This window comes from Microtus pennsylvanicus, chromosome 9 (genome assembly GCF_037038515.1).
Source record: "Microtus pennsylvanicus isolate mMicPen1 chromosome 9, mMicPen1.hap1, whole genome shotgun sequence".
Taxonomy (NCBI): Eukaryota; Metazoa; Chordata; class Mammalia; order Rodentia; family Cricetidae; genus Microtus; species Microtus pennsylvanicus.
The window spans coordinates 41,698,976-41,716,388 of NC_134587.1; the positions used below are offsets into that span (position 1 = coordinate 41,698,976).

General features: G+C 50.6%; 1 protein-coding gene across 4 annotated transcripts in view; it reads right to left on the minus strand.

Moving 5' to 3' along the window:
• Window positions 1–17,413, minus strand: part of Vav2 (vav guanine nucleotide exchange factor 2) — a 176,305-nt gene that overhangs the window by 33,890 nt on the left and 125,002 nt on the right. For all 4 annotated transcript variants that reach the window (XM_075985552.1, XM_075985550.1, XM_075985549.1 and 1 more), the window contains 4 exons: window positions 6,170–6,272; window positions 3,409–3,507; window positions 2,232–2,300; window positions 958–1,058 (listed from right to left, as the gene is read on the minus strand). In XM_075985552.1, the coding sequence (XP_075841667.1) occupies window positions 958–1,058; window positions 2,232–2,300; window positions 3,409–3,507; window positions 6,170–6,272 (372 nt within the window). The remainder of the gene's footprint in view (window positions 1–957; window positions 1,059–2,231; window positions 2,301–3,408; window positions 3,508–6,169; window positions 6,273–17,413) is intronic.

The window sequence follows — 17,413 nt, forward strand, 5'->3', positions numbered from 1 at the left end:
CCATATTGGGTGGCTTATAACCACTTATAACTCCAGCTCCAGGGGGATCTGATGCCCTCTTCTGGCCTCCATGGGCACCTGCACTCTTGAGTACACACACATAATTAAAAACAAGCGGGGAGAACACCTACAACTTGGAAATAAGGCCACAGAGGCACACACTTAACCTCGTACATATCAGACAATACCAGTTCATCCTGAAATACAAGCCTTGGTATACCTCTATCTGATCACTGTCTCCTAAGGAAACTGAGACGTTGGGGGCCATGATGATGATGACGACGATAATGAATGACTCGCCTTCACAGAAGAAACCCTTCAAAGCTTTGGGGTTGTAGCCTTGGAAGGTACAGGTCTCTCTTGTGATGCTGAGGACATGGGCTTCCACCTCTGCTCTATATCAGCTTCAGCCTCCCTCCCATGTCTGCTGGAGAGCTAAACAGAATGGCTACAACCAGGGCATTTGCAAGGAAGTATAGCTGCTGCACCTCTGGACACCAAGTTCTGATCCCACCGAAGAGTGGGCACTTCTTCCCAAACAGCCTGTGATCCGCTATTTCTGACCTGCAGCACCCGAGAGTCAGAAATGGAGTAGAACAGGTCAAGGAACTCAGGCTGCCATGTCTCATTACAAACTTCAACCACCATGATCCCAACGAGCCAGAGAGGCAGAGAGAGTTGCAGGGACCCTACAAGTTCCTGCTATCTAAATGAGGCTTGTAGGTACTCAGCCCTCCAAGCTGTGATGGAGAAACAGTGGGCAGTGACCCTTGTTACAAAGAGGAACAAAGATCCAGAGATAAGCGGCCACCTGCCTGGGTCCCCAGAATGGGAGGCTACACCCCAGTGAACTGCCCTGCCTCTGTCATCCTGCCTGGGCTGAGGGAGAGTGGTCCACATGGTCTCCAGAGCCTTGAAGACAGAGCTGAGGCTCCGATGCAGTCAGCTGTCACTCACCTTTCCTTGAACTCCAGGAAGACCTTGGCCAGGGTACTGCCGCCAGCCATCATGGACACGTCAATGGCCCGCAGAAAGCTGTGGTGCACCTTGATGAGGTCCTAGGGGGAGAGCAGGGTCAGTGCACAGCCAGGCACAGCCAGGCACAGCCAGCCTCCACTGACCACACACCCCCAGGAGGTGCTGCCGATGTTCACCCAAGCCTGTGAATGCCAGCGTCACTCAGCTGGAAGTTTCTGGCAGCGTGTCTAACTTTTTGACATTGCTGCCTAGTGCCATCAGCAGATCTGGCACTCAAGAACCAAACGATTTAATTACAAAAATATAAAACTGCAAGAGAAGTCTCATAATGTTTTAGGTAAACTTAAAATTTAGTGTTAAGGCTGCATTCAAAGCCGTCCTGGGCCAAAGGTTCTGCCCTTCCCCAGGCCAAAGATTGGATATCCCTGTCACAGTGCCTGGCACACAAAGATGCTGGAGCACATTCCAGCTGTGCAGTGGAGGGAGCTTCCCAGACCCGAATCGGGTCCTAGGGGCACACGGGAGCTGCCTCAGGCCAGACTCGGTGACGGCAGAGGATGGAGAAAGCAGTGTGGCTGCTCTCAGCTAACAACCTTGCAGCCTCCCTGCTGCTGGAAAGAATGGAGAGGCCTGCAGCTGCTCAGCTCTCAGTTTCTGCAAGCCATAACGCCCCTACTGTGTCACCTCGGCCTGGAGGAAGCGTGGTTCCTCAAGCTTCACAGCGGATACAGGGCAGTGCACAGCACACTAGCCACCCCTCTCCCCTCCCAGCTTCTTTTCTGTCCCAAGTCATTAGTCCTGGCTGGAGCCTAGACAGTAAAAGGGACACTCTGGTCAATCTTGTGCGTGAGAATAAGATTCTCTGAGATACCCCAACCTGTCCTTGATCTGACGGAAGATGGTAAGGCAGCATGTTCTGGAGTGCGTCCCATTCATGTGTGGCATCTGGAGTTGTAAGCCAGCTGCCTCCACAGGTTAACCTTCACACAGTGTCATCTGGTGCCCATGTGTGGTCAGATGCCCGCAGAGCAGGTGTGGGCACACTTCCCTCCATGCTAACCAGAAGCCTTGCTTATAGTCCCGTGGGTCTCACATTCCTTCCAGAGCAGTGGGAATCTATGCTCAGCTGACAACTAACACAGATCACTGGAAGATCTCAGGCCACACCAGGTCCCTCTTCTTCTGCCTCCTGAAGCCACAGTCTCCAGAGCGAGACAGCTACATGTGTGTCAGGAAAATGCCAGAGAGCGTACCTCCAGGTTGATGAAGATGGCAGCCATGTCCGCCGGGCTCAGCACTAGCCGCAGGGGGCCCATGTAGTTCTGGAAGGAAGAAGTTTACGCTGTCACACCGTGTCTAAGGGGCTTGTAACAATCAAAGCCAAAGCTGCCAGGCACTGGCAGGTGCCCGGTGCTCACTGGACAGCTCATGAAGAGAGCAGTATGGGACTGTACAGTGGGCAAGGCAGCTGAAACCAAGACCACAACCCATGTCTTCAGCACAGCTCCGTGGAAGCCATGGTAAGGGCAGCCTGGGCCAAAAGGCAGTGAACCCCAGGACCCTTGGCTGGAGGCTTCACTTGCCACTCTGGCCACACTGGGCCAGCTCCACACCAGAGAACAGTCAGGAGGATTTGAGCCTGGCAATGGCGCTGTTGTTTACACAGGGACACAAATGTGTCAGGAAGATTCGGAAGCCAGGCCTTCTGGGTAGTGATGGAGGCTAGGCAGATGGGTATAGGTCACTGGCAGTACTCTGGCTTGGGTAGCATCTAGTCACGAGGCTCACCAATCACATCAAATGTGCTACATTCTTGGCCACCAACAAAGGCACCAGTACGCCCCACAGGACAAGGAGAGGCTTAGAGAACTTAGCTCAAGATCTGGCCTCACATGTTCAAAAGCTGAGCTGCCACCACAGCTGGTTTGGATGGGAACTCTGAGAAGACATGCAGGAGAGGTTAGAGGGCTTTCCACACAATGAGGGGAGGCTCCTCTGTGTGAGAACAGGACGGCAAGGCAGAGTGTGCTGTGTCAACGTGACACAGTCCAGAGTCACTTGAGAAGCGAGTTTTAAGGGAGGGACAGCCCAGCTCGATGGTCCAGTGGACCTGTCTGTGGGGGGCTGGCTTGCTTACTAATTAATACAGGAGGACCTGGCCCACTGTGAGTAGCACCAGCCTCTGCCCAGGTGGTCCTGAGCTGTGTAAAAAAGCAGCTACGCTTGAGCCTGTGTGGGTCAGCAAACAGTTTTTCTCCATGGTTTCTGTTTGAGTTCCTGCATTGACTTCTGTCAATGGTGTCTGTAATGGCGAAGTTATAAGAAACACTCTCCTCTCTCCTAAGTTTCTTTGGTCACAGCAACAGAGAGAAAACGAGAACAGGCCCTGAGCCCCTTCACCCTGGGGCTCCGAGCAAAGCCAAGGTTCACCTTCTCGATGTCCTCCAAGGTGCGGTAGTACTTGGCCTCGGTCTCCTGGATCTCCAGCAAGCAGCAGCTTCTCTTATCATCCTCAGTCATGCCCATTTTCTGGAGGAGACACGAGATGTGAGCCAGGATACCGCTACCTGGACACCCCGGTATCTGCTGCCAGCCATGAGGCCCTGGCTACCTGCACCACACAACAGGATGACACCTTCCCGGTATGGCTACAAGACTACTGAGTGGGCAGTGAGGTCACAGGCCCTTCCCATGATCTGTGGTTGAGGAAAACGAGGCACGTGGATAGGACAGGACTTAATGAGAATATCAAGGAAGGCATGGAAACTTCTAGACTCCTGGGAATCAACTCCTGACTTGGAACCTCGAGTCCTCACCAGACTGGAGGGAAGGCCTCAGGAGAGGAACCTACTACACATAGGTGAGGTGTGCTCATGGTACCTGTATGAGTGGGTTAGCCCGGTCCAGCAGGTGGCAATTGGCCAACCCCTTGGAGACCCACAGCAGATCCATTCTGGCTTCCCAATACCAAATGCCCCATAGGTCAGACATCCCTGAGAAGCCAGCTGAAGATAACAGTTCATCAGTGAGCCACCTGGGGACATACCTCTACAGAGGGGAGAACAGGGCCTGACTGAGAGACAGCGTGCACAGAGTGGAGCAAAGCAGGGATTCGGCCCAGTCAGGCTGTGGTGGACTTTATAGCAACTTTCTTTGAATTCTCTCAGGGTCGAAGAGCCTGGTCTGTCCCCTCAAACTCTGAAGACGTGACGCTCAGGTAGGTACCCACCCAGGTATACTCTTGTTGGTCCTAAGAGGCCCCTCTATGCTGTGCCACAGAACTAACCCTCGAGCACTGTGCAACACGGGACCTGACGACATCCATCACTATCTGTGGCTGCATGGGATGGGGCGGGGATGACATCCATGGGGTGGATCTCAACTCGAGACCCTATACAACCCTCTGTGCCTGACAGCGTGTCTCCAAAAACATGGACCTGAGCTTTCTCTATGGCCTCTGTTACCTTCCCAACAGGTGGGAAAGACGGAGCTGGCAGGAGCCCACCTGGCCTGGTCTTACCTGCAACTTACCTGCATATATCTGATCTGAATGCATGGAGGAGCAAACAAGATTGAACCAGTCAGCAGTGTCCACTGTCCTCAAGCATGCTTGGGAAGTCAGGGACACCACTGATAGCCCACCCCCCCCCCACTGTTAGCCCCAATAGCCACGTCACAGCCCTTCCCAGAGCCTGTTGAGGAAAGGTCAGGACATAACATAAGGATGAGAGAGAGAGCCTCCTGGTGGGTCCTCCCATGCCTGGGCTCTGAAAGCAGCACCTGCCTTTATCTTGCTTCATAGAAGGAGCATTTTAATTGCCTCCCATTTAGATAGTTTGGTTCAGCTAGTTCCAAACAAAATGAGGTGTTGGGGGAGGGGGGGACGACAACGACCCATTGTTTATCTCAGAGGCTCCTCATAGCAATAAATCCAAATCCCATCTGTGGATGGATCGGACAGCTCAAAAGATTCAGCATCAGCGTTGGACATTAGAACATGGGCTGTCCTTCAGGACATGGGCAAGCATGACCTTGCTCGGGATTCTTCAGGACCAGGGACAGTGACAGGCACCTCAAAGAGCTGCAGGAGTCTCAAGACAGCCGGAGAGATGGGCATGGGGACCTTTCAACTATGCCCCAGGCTCCTGTGCCTGGGTGCTGACATTTACCCTCAGGGCACCCATCTTGCAGGGACTCTGAAGTGATGAGGCCTTAATCAACCTGGTGGTGCTTCCTAGGCCATGTCAGGTCAGCTCTGAGGAAGCCCCAGTCAGGCTGCCTGCCAGGTTGAAGAGCAGAACCTCTCCCACCTCCTCTGGAGCAGGAGCCCTGAACACGCTGGGAAGGAGAGTGATTATTAAACTCTCGGGAACAAACGTGTATCATCTTAAGGGTGGCGCGAGACGCTGCAAATGTCCCAAGTCTAGCCTTCCATCTTTCCTCCCAAGCTGGGGACACAGCAGGGTGCCATCAGCCTGGGAAAGGCTCTCAAGGCTCTTCAGGGTTCTTCTCTCAGCTTTTTGTTTCTCTGACACCAGCTGGAGGCTCCCACACAGACGGGAGACAGAAATATTGGCTTTTGATAAATTTCCCACTTCTTCGGGAACGCAAACGCGTCAAAAGCCTCCGCAACTGACAAGTGGCACGGTGCCCACCTTTGGAGCGTTCAGGGGTCCATGGGAGCTGTGGCCTGCCCCTCCAGAGCCCCCTCTCTGCAGCCCTCCAGGATGGACCCCCCACCTTCCACAGAGCAGCTGTTGGCAATACGCCGGAGCTGGCACAAAACATCGTCCGCAAGATCATTAGCCAAGCTGCGTGGAAATAAATACCCTTCAGCATAAAAGGCATGCAGCTGGCCGACGGCGCCCGCACCGGTCTCCCCATTCTCCGCACAAAGAGGTACAATGATATGTGTGCTCAGCCGCACTATGGTAGCCCGAACACGGAGTTACTATTTAAGGCTCTCTGGATAGGAAGGACTAAGAACCTTCCCAGGAAAATTTTGTAATCACTCTGCTGGAGGGGCTCAACCATCACAGGTCGCATCTAGGGCATCTCAGAGTGTCCCAATAGGGCTGGAAGGACACTGCAAGGGAGCCCAGGGGAGTCGGGAAGCACCTGGGTCTGTACTCAGGCAGCTCCCCAAGGGAGGCTTAGATTCCTTTAGCAAGGGCAGGGTGGGGGCGCTCACCATGGGCTGCTGCACCTCCACCTTGATGATGTCTTCATAGATGTCATCCCCTTCATCTTCACACGGGACACAGTCGTAAATGTCCTCACCCAGGTCATGTTCGCTGCACAGGGAGATGTAGGTGAGCAAGGAATAAAGGTCCACGCACCTGGACTGGGGGGGGGGGGGCTGCAAAGCATTTCCATGGCACCTGGCAAAGTCACCCACGTCAGCCCACAAATTGGCGTGCCTCAGTGAGCTATAATCGGACTGGGCAGAGGCTGCCACAAGGACCTGCTTGTCTTCAAAGACTCTTTCTTCCCCAGCGATGCTCCAACCCTGGGGTGAATACTGGAGAAACACCAGCCAGAGGCCCTGGTGTGAGACACCTTTCTCCACTGGGATCCTCTTTGGTTGGTCAGCAGAAATGTCCAGCTCCTACCCTAGAACAGAGCTTCCATCTTAGCCTGTGCCCAGGATCGCCAAATGCTCTGAGAAGCTTGCCCAAGGTCTCCACCATCATTGTGGCCCCATCATGACCATAGAGGGTACAGGACCCGCATACAGCTGCCTCTCACACATTGTGGACACCAAGCAGGATGGCGGAACGGAGGGAGACATGGAATACGTGGCGTACCTTCTCAAGACAGAACCCAGGAAAGCAAAGACCAACTTAAAACTCCAGGAAGTTTTGATTCTGCTCATAACTCCTTGGCTTTCTCCAAGCTACTCATGACAAGTGATTAACACTGACTGCCAACCTGATGGGTGCCCACAATTAAGGTTGTACTTTGCAGGAGAATAGCTCCAACAGGCTTATTTGAATGTTTGGTCCCTAGGTGGTAGTGCTGATTTGGAGAGGATTAGAGGGTGTGGCCTTACTGGAGGAGGTGTGTCATCACTGGAGGTAGACTTTGAGGTTTCAAAGGCCCCTGCTAAGCCCAGTCAGTCTTTCAATCTCTCTCCCTCTCTCTCCACCTCCAACTCGTGCAAACTCTCAGCTACTATTCCAGCACCATGCTGTCTGACCTGCTGCCATGTCCTCCACTACGAGAGACATGGACTCACCCTCTGAAACTGTAAGCAAGCCCCCAATTAAACACTTTCTTTTATAAGCCATGGTGTCTCCTCACAGCAACAGAAAACTAAGACCATCGCCTAGGAGACAGCTCTGAGCGTGCCTGAGGGAAATCTCCAGACTGGCTCAGCTGAGGTGGGAAGACCTACCTCAACTGTGGGAAGCATTGTTCAATGGGGTGTGACTCCATTGAATGGTGTACTGAATAATTAACGGGTGTACTGAATAAAAAGGAGAAAGCAAGTGGAGCACCAGCATCCGTCCTCCTCTCTCTGCTTCCTGACTGTGGGTGCAGGGTTTACAACCTAAACCCCAGCAGGAAGCAGAGAGAGTGCACTGAAAATGGCTTTCATGTCTAATGGCTTGGAGAGTTTAAGGAAAAGTCTTTAAACTCCCAAAGCCGGCTTCTAGTGGCATATCTCCCAAACACTGTCAGCAACTGGGAACCAAGTATTTAAATGCCCAAGACTAGGGAACATGTATAATTTAAACCACCACAGTTACCTTCTGCAAGAGGGCTCTGCGGCCTCTGCCTGTGTATCTAGGGGGTCCCAGGCACCCCTGGACCTAGTGCAGTTCCCAGACTGCCTTTTCGTCCGTCTTGTAGTTGATGATAAGACATCTGCCCCACACTCAGGCCATCTCATCCTTCACTTTGGCCCTCCCCAACCCATGCAGCAGGTCTACTCAGTCAGGCTGCCTGCCATCTCAGGTCCACTGCCTGGGGGAGATAACTGTGTTCCGGGGCTCAGAGGTGTAGACAGCGAGCCCCAAGCTGAGTAGCAGTGAGATCCCACAGACTGAGGCAAAGGTTCAGGAAGGGTGGTGCTTTGGGTATCCCACCTTCTGTCCCAAATCACAAATTCCGGTCAGAGGACAAGGCTAACAAAGAACAAGTCATACCACAATAGTTCCACGGAGAAGTGCCACTGACCCTAGAGCCTTCTGAATACCCACACCAGCACCAATTTTTTTTTATTGTTCTTTGGTTTTTTTTCAAGACAGTCTCAACTCTGTAGCCCAGGCTGGCTTAGAACTCACCATGGAGCCCAGGCTAGCCTCAAACTCATGACAATCCTCCTGCCTCACTAGCCTGCTGAGTGCTATGTGGACAGGGATGTGCCACCATGCTCTGCTGAAGTTCTTCTTTTTAATAACTTTTCATTATTATTGTGTATGTGACCACATGGTGGGGAGGTGTGTGTGTGGTCACATCAGATCCTTCATGGATTTCATTCTCTCTCTACACCTTTATTTGAACTCCAGAGACATAACTGAAGTGCCAGGCTTGCATCTCACTGACACAAAAATTTAAGTGTTAAAAAGCCACTTCTTATTTTCAGGCCCAAAAAATTCTTAGTAGAGGTGGCCATTTTGCACATTAAATAATACACCTGTGCTCTGTGCTTGCATGCAAACATGTGCATGCACACACATACATACACACACACACACACATACATATATACATACATACACACACTGTGGCCTCAGCCCCGACTCTTCCTGACTCTTCTCCCTGACTGTAGGGGGGGGGCATCATCAAATAGGGTGCAGTCCCGGGTTGCACATCACCTCCTGCCATGCAGGGCTCACACTTAGAGTTCCGACCCACCTCAGCACGTCTGTGGTCTTTCCTGCTGACCCATCAGTGGGTCCGTCTGTCTGTCTTTTGGAAACTGTCACCAGAGATAGCATGAATCATTTCCCCTGCCTCTCTGGGCTCTGAGCCAGATTTTGGCCCTGCCACTCTACCCTGGGCCAGGTGAGGTTTCGCGGTCCTTTCTGGCAGATATTAGTCAGCCAGACTTCTGTTATGCAGCAGAGCGAGGCTGGAGGCTGAGATGCTGTCTACAGTTCCGACCACGTGGAACTGAGGGAAACAGATGCTCCAGGCTTCAGGAGCACACGGCTCCTGGCAGATGAGACACCTCCCTATCTAGAGACAGACACAGACTTCACTCCAATGGGCTAGGGGAAGGAAGTGATGGACAGGGAGTTTGGATGGTGACATATTCCACAAGGCAGTGAAAGGGGTCAAATGGGTGGAAGTTGAGCCTGAACAGGGACTTGCAGGCTGGCAATCAGCCAGCACTGGAGCTCCCACTTTTTCCTCACCTTACCTTGTGAGGATATCCAAGACAATTCCAGATCACCCAGCTAGGTTCCTTCCCAATAAGGACCTACCTTACCTGTCTTACCTGCCTTACCTGCACAGACCCTACCTCAGGCTGATTGGAACCAGTTCTTGAGGTATGACTCTTAGCTGCACTCAGAGTCTGGCTCTAACTTTCACTTGAAGATGGGATGGCTGGAAGGGTCATGGCTCTATTGTGATCTCTAGGGCCCTGCTCTGATTCACAGTGAAGTGCGCATTCGTGTTCCACACACTCTACGGAACTCAGCTCGGAAGCCTTGGCCAGACGTGCATACAAAGGAGCAAACGCATATGCTAAACTTGGGTAGGAGGGATCAGCCCCACGGTCATCCAACAAGGCAGTGGGTTTGTGAGGAGGTCCCACTGTGGTTTCCCATGAGCTTGTGGGTTCTAGCCTAGGTGGCTCCTCGCTAGATCAGCTCTCAGCACTCTTCCCCCCAGCTGACTCCATACCCGCTACACACACCTGCACCGGCCTCATGTGTGATGCCAGGCGGTGGATTTTCAGTGTCTTTGGTAAGGTTCATAAAACCAGAAATGCGTCTTGGCCGACCCACTCTGACAAAAGAAACTGTCCAACACTCAGTCCAAAGCATTCCAAGCCTTATCAATGATGATCATGAAAACTCCACTTCCCCGCTCTTAACCTCCCTCCTGGCTGATCCTCAACAGACCACCTTCCCTGCTGAGAAGTCCACAGCATAGACAGCTCTTCCCTTTGGCATCTTGTTTCTTTTTATTTATTTTTTTTCTTTTGATTCTGTTCTGGAATTTGCTCTATAGACCAGGTTGGCCTCGAACTCACAGAGATCCACCTGCCACTGCCTTCCAAGTGCTGGGATTAAAGGCGTGTGCCACCACCGCCCAGCAGCAACTCATCTCATCCTCTGCATCTCATCTCTGAGCCCAGGATGATTGGCAGCTGGTCCTTTGCAAAGCTGAGTAGTAAGCTGTGATCCGATCTCCTTTTCTATGGGCACTGGGCCACTTAAAAGTACAACCAAGTATGGTGGCATGCTCTTGTAATGCTAACACTGAGGAGGCAGGGAGAAGCGGATCCTTAGGGCTTCCTGGCCGGCCAGCCTAGCCTCCTTGGTGAACTCCAGGCCTGTCTTAGGATACAAGAAGGGGAGCTGAAGAGAAGGGCTCAGATTTTAGGAGCACATATTGCCCTTGCAGAGAACCAGCTTTTGTTCCCAGCACCTACATCAAGTGGCTCACAACCGCCTGGAACTCTAGCTACAGGGCTCCGATGCTTTTTTCTGAACTCTATGGAAATCTTTCTCATGCATATAGATACCACCACCTGACACATAAATAAATGAGGCTGGAGAGATGGCTCAGTGATTAAGAGTACTGACTGCATTTGTACAGGGCCTGGGTTCAGCTCCCAGCATCTACATGGCAGCTCACAACCACCTGTAACCCCAGGCCTTCTTCTGGCCTCCATGGACCCTGCCCATATGTAGTGCACATATATACGTGCAGGTGAAACACCCTTATACATAAACTCGCACAACTCAGGTCATCTACAAAAGTAGCAAGTGCTCTTAACTTCTGAGCCATCTCTCTAGCACCCTGCTAAGCATTCATTCTTAACTGAACAAAGTCTAATTTATCAGGTTTTTCTTTTCTTCTATGCCATCCCAATTCTATTTGTGGTCCTACGTAAAAAAAAAAATCCTATTATCTTACCTAAGAAACTTTGGCTTTCCTCTAAGCCACAGAGGATTACCTGGTATCTTCTAAGACCGGTTACAGCTCCAGTGGTTCTGTTCAGGAGTCAGATCCATTCGGATTGGTTCTGTGTATATCATCTCCACGGGAATGCCCACGTGATCCAGGATAATCTGCCCAAGACTTTCTTCTTTCTATTTGGCTACTTAAACATCCTGGACAAACTCCACCTCCCTTCTAGAGCTCTTGGTCCTGTCGTACATGGGCACTCACCCATGAATGGAAACACAGCTGTTTCACTCCAATCTGTAGAAAGTTTTGTGATGGTGTTTATACGGTCCTCCTGCTGTGGGATCATGTTCTTATACCCTGTAAAGATTTGTCACTTATATTGGCTTAATAAAATGCTGATTGACCAGTAGCAAGGCGGGACATATAGGCGGGGCGGCCAGACTAGGAGAATTCTGGGAAGAGGAAAGGTTCAGTCTGCAGTCGCCACCCAGACACAGAAGAAGCAAGATGAAAATGCTGCACTGAGAAAAAGTACCAAGCCAGGTGGCAAAACATAGATAAGAATTAATTTAACTTGTAAGAGCTAGCTAGAAATATGCCTGAGCCATTGGCCAAGCAGTGCTGTAGTTAATACGGTTTCTGTGCGATTATTCAGGTCTGGGCGGCTGGGAAACGTATGCACAGTCTCCGATTGCAACCTCCAGTTGCTTCTTTATAACACAAAATGACTTGATCAGCATGTTTGTCACCTGGCCTGACAACCCGAGTTTGATTCTGGGGTTCCACATGGCGGAAGGAAAGAACTAATCCCACACTGTCCTTTGAAACTCCTAATTTTGTTAGCTGAATATTGGACATTAGGACTGCTATGCATCGAGACTCTGGATCCTGCGACTTGTGATATCATGCTTATTCTAAGAACGAACCCAGCTGGACTCAAACAGGAGGACATCCTACAGAGGGCAGGGCTGACACGGCCACTGGATGCAGCTTCCAGCTGCCACCTCATCTTGGTGGCACTCTGGGACCCTTGCTATACAGATGGGATGAAGGTTCAGTTGAGGATGAAGGCAGGCTGGGGCTTCTGCTCACTGAGATCCCTGCCTTTCAGCAGTCAATGGTTTTCCTAGCTCAAAGATTCAAACTCTTCCATGTTCCACCCACAAAACAGCTCTAAAGGCCTGAAAGCCACGTGGTCAGGCCCACCATAGCCAACAGTCCAACTTCTCAATGCCAGTTTCTGCCTTAGCTTTGTTTCTGCTGTTGTCAAAACACCCTAACCAAACAACTTAAGGGGGAAGGAGTTTGCTTGGCTTGCACTTCCAGGTGATGGTCCTTGCTGTAGGGAACTCGGGTAGCAGGAAATTGAAGCAGACGGCATATCACATCCACAGTCAAGAGCAGTGACGATTAATTGTGTGTGCATGGTAGTGTTCGGCGTGCTTTCTTCACTCTTAGAAAGCCCATGATCCCCTGCTAGGGAATGGTGCATCTCAACACAATCCACATAATCACACACACATACACACACACACACACACACACACACACACACACGCACAGGGCCAACCTGATCTAGACAATCTCTTCTTGAGACTCTCAGATGATTTTGGACTGTGTCAAGCTGAGAATTAATATCAACCATCACCCTTCGACAACCTTCAGGCAGGGAGTTCTCAGTCCGGCGTTCTGTCTTTCCATCAGCCTGGAGCCTGATTGTTTTTCAGAAGCTTAGGTGTTTAGCTCCAAGCCTTTGGCACTGCTGGCAGGTAGTGGAATGATCGTGAGATGGGGCCTACTGAGAAGATGTGAGGTCACTGGGGTGGTGGGCCTTTGAATGAAATATATATATATATTGTTTTTTTTGAGAAAGGGTTTCTCTGTAGCTTTGGAGCCTGTCCTGGAACTCACTCTGTAAACCAGGCTGGCCTCAATCTCACAGAGATCCGCCTACCTCTGCCTCCCGAGTGCTGGGATTAAAGGTGTGCGCCACGCCTTGAATGAACTATTAAGACCCCAGCCCATCCCCTTTTTCACTTCTGCCATGAGTTCGACCCCTGTAGCCTGAGTTCCATCATGACATCAATGCTGCCACAGACTAAAACAACTGCCTAGAGACTACGTAGAGAAACCGGAAGCTGCTGTAAGCCTGTCTTCTCTGTCAAGTGATGGTCAGGCACTCTGTTATAGTGCTAACAAGCTGACAGACACACCTTCTAGAACCCCATCCACTCAAGATCGATCCCTAGGAGGATACTCCCTCCACTTTCCTCTCATCTTGTGGGGGCTGTTTAATGTCTCTGAGAGCATTTTTATGTATTCCCCCCCCCCAAGTTTTGTTATTGCTGTCTGCAGGAATGTTAAGTCTGACCCTACGTCCGATCACTGCCGAGAGCCAGATCTGCTCAGAAATCACAGCCCCCACTGTACCAGTATAAACGGAGGCTCAGAGGGTACCATTTGTGCATCAGTACAGTGACCGGAGCCTCCCTCCTCCCACAGTGAACAACTAGAGAAAAGCCTCTGAGGGGATCCTCAGGTAGGGAGGGAGACTCGGCTTGGCCCCACTCTGGGTACAGAAGAAACAAGGTCACAGCACTGGGACGTTGGGAACACCCCCAGCAGATACCCCAACATCACACGGTACTGAGATACTGGGAACACCCCCAGGATGGTCACCCAACACATGCACTGCTGCGTTCTGCTCTTGCCGCCCCCTAAAATCAACGGCAATCAGGAACATCCATCCTGGCAGGACTGGGCTTCATGCACCGCTTCCCACTGTCTCTCCTAAGCATCCTGAGGTCAAACATGGTCAGCCAGAGGCAGAAAGAAGGGGGATGAAGCTGTTCTGGTGCTTTAACCGAGGGCAACAGAGCCTCAAAGCTGCGGACCTTATGTTCCTTCTCCCACCCAGATCTGATTCCTGTCTGTATCCTGGGCTGACCTTCCTCTCCAAGTGCCCCGCACAGAGCCAGGAGGGTGCCCATGAGCAGACTCGTCATACGGATACATCTGCATTTATACGATGCTGTCTCTGCCTATTATTTAATTAATTCAGGTCAGCGAACAGCTTTGCACATGTTATTAGCTATTATAAAACCGGAGAACTGAAGTTTCACACATGTATGCTCCAGAGTACTGGAGAGGAAGAAATAAGGAGAACAGCCAAGAGGTGAACTTTTTTAAAAATCAAAATAAAATTATAAAAGCAAATTCAAACATGGTAAGTAGCCATAAGATAAACTCAGCGATCAAGATAAAATAAAAGTATCAATCAGATACTTTCGGGTTGGCCCATATTTATCCTAAGATCAATACTCCACCCAAATCCTTGTTGATCCTTTGGACAGAGATGGCTTCAAGGTGGAGGAAATGGCAGGGGGACAATGTTTAGATGAAAATGTGGTTACTTCAGTGTTAGTGGGTGAGGTGACAAGCTCAGGCTGTATGATGGGATGGCTAATCGTGGTTGCCAACTAGGCCACATGTGAAATCAACTAAAATCTAAGTTGCTAAGCACTCTTGTAAGATTATTTTTTTAAAGTCTGTTTGCATATTTGAAGATGAAAGAGCTTTCTTGAAACTGGGCCATGCCCTCAGGTGGCAACCCAAGTGAAAGGTCATGGAAGGAAGAAACTGTTGCTTTGTTTTTTTTAAAAAAAAATTATTTATTTATTATGTATACAATATTCTGTCTGTGTGTATTCCTGCAGGCCAGAAGAGGGCACCAGACCCCATTACAGATGGTTGTGAGCCACCATGTGGTTGCTTGGAGTTGAACTCAGGACCTTTGGAAGAGGAGGCAATGCTCTTAACCTCTGAGCCATCTCTCCATCCCCAAAACTGTTGCTGTGCTTTTACCTGCTTGCCCACACTCTCGCAGGCAAGTTCATCTCTCCGATTGCTGCAGCCAGTATTAAACCCAGCTCCTTCAGGATTCCAGGAAACTGAAAGCCGACAGCTGTCCAGGAATCCTCGAGGACGCTAGAGCCAGATGGCAACCGTTGAGAAGCCAAACACCAGGAACTGCACAACTGCTGGACGCTTGGACTTTCCATCATGAGCCAGACCTTGCTAGACTACCCAGATGGACCACAGCCTGTATTTGACACATACCTCCATCTATCAGTTCTGTTCCTTCAGAGAACCCTGGCTAATACAAGCCTTCCTTCTGGCCACAGTGGCATGGATGTCCCAGGATGTCCTTGGTTCTTATACAGAGGTCTCATCTCAAATGTAAGTATTCCAGGCAGAGAGCTACACTTCATAGGTCCTTGCATCTGTGGTGACAGATTAGCATATGTCCCGTACGTGAGGACCATGCTGATCAGATGAGCAGGAAAAGAGGCTCTGAGCTGGGAGTAGGCTGCAAAATGAGGTCACCTGGGTGATCTGGAGGGCCCTATGCAGCAGCTCGTGAGTTCATGAGAACCCAGCTAAGGCCCCAGAACCTGCCTCAAACAGCCTCCCAAAGGCTGCAGAGCCTTCCACGGGGGCCAATTTCAGCCCATCTTACCACAGATGTTAAAAGGTTCAAGTCCCTGCCTGGTCCTGTCAGGAGGCTCCAGGAACACAGAAGGGTAGATCTAGAGCTCACTTCACCTAGGGCCATGCTTCATGGAAGAGCTGTATCCCCAGCACACAGGAGCTGCACCCGTCAGTGCTGATGGAGGCACGAAGCCTCCAGGACAGGGGAGTGGCATGGATTCCTACCTGGAACTTGACTCTTGTGTGTAGCCCTGGTCAGAGGGTAGTAAAGCAGACCTAAGCCATTTCCTAGCTCAGTTTCTCTAGCACAGGCCTTGCATATAGTAAATGTTCAATGCATAGCCGCCATGGTACACCATCCAGAGGGTGGAAGAGAGATTCAGTCAGGAATATGACTTCAGCACAGAGGCTGTGCTCGTAGACAGGATATGGGGCTGGTGAGACAGCTCAGTGTGTGCTTGTCACCACACTTGATAACCTGAGTTCGATCCCCAGAACCCACGTGGTGAAAGGAGAGACTTGATTCCTGGAAGCTGTCCCCTGACCTCCCATCCATAACACAAAATAAATGAAATGTGATTACAATGTTTTTAATAAAATAAATCTTAGGTGCTAGAGAGAAGGCTCAGTGAATAAGAGCACTTACTGCTTTAGCAGAAGAACAAATTCAGTTCCTACCACCCAGACTGAACAGTTCATAACTGCCTGTAGACCCAACTCTAGGGATTCAAACTCTCTGGCCTCCTCTGGCACCTGCACTTAATAATGTACATACTCCATGCACAGGAATAATAATAATAATAATCTCTTTTAAAATTAAATCTTCAAAGAAAGAAAAGGGAAGGGGAGGGAATAAAGATATAGCACACTCAATGATTAAAAGCACTTGATGCTCTTCCAGAAGACTCAAGTTATCCCAGCACCTATATCCAATGGCTTAGGACCACCTGTAACTGTAATCAGAGGATCCAGTGCCTCTTCTGGCCTCCATGGGCACTCAAACAGGTCTCCCACTCACACATACACAAACATGCACACACACACGTAAGCATGCACACACGCACGCACATGCACACACATACACCCAAGTAAACATGCACACATGCACGCACTTGCAGATGGGGAGAGAGACATACATACATATAAATAACAATCTTTAAAAAAAAAAACATTTCTAATGACAGAGCACGGGCTTCAGAGATGGCTCAGGCAGTAAAGTGCTTGCCTCACAAGCATGAGGACCTGAGTTCAACCCCCAATATCCACTTAAAAAGCAGGGGGTGCATAATGACATGTGCTTGTGATCCCAGGTCTCAGGAGGTGGAGCAAGGGAGATGTCTGGGACTTGCTGGTCAGCCAACCTGATCTAATGGGAGAACTCAAGGCCATTGAGAGACTCTCTTCCAAAAAAAAAAAAAGTATGGTACCCAAGGAATGGCCACCAAGGCTGATGTCCACATGTGCTCATTCACACACAGAAACTCTGGGGATAGAACCCATAGCCTTTCACATGCTAAGCAAATGCCTTAGGACACCAGATTAAACAACAGTGAACACAATAGCTAGACCATGGAAGCCCAGGAACTTGGGCGCTAGCACTGGCCTCCCAGGGTGGTAAGAATCGTCCTTCCTGGCCCAGCTGCCACAGAAAGCACAAGAACATATGTGTGGGGAGGGACTGCCCCACACAGTGGCCGGACTATGACAATTAGACACAGCTGGGCCACATGGCGTGAAAGCACAGTGGCCCCTTACCTGCCCCGGCCTCTCCCTCCTGCAGCTTCTGAAGTCAGCTGCACTGACAGATGCGACACCCCACAATGACTCCTCTTACAATGGCCTGAACTCT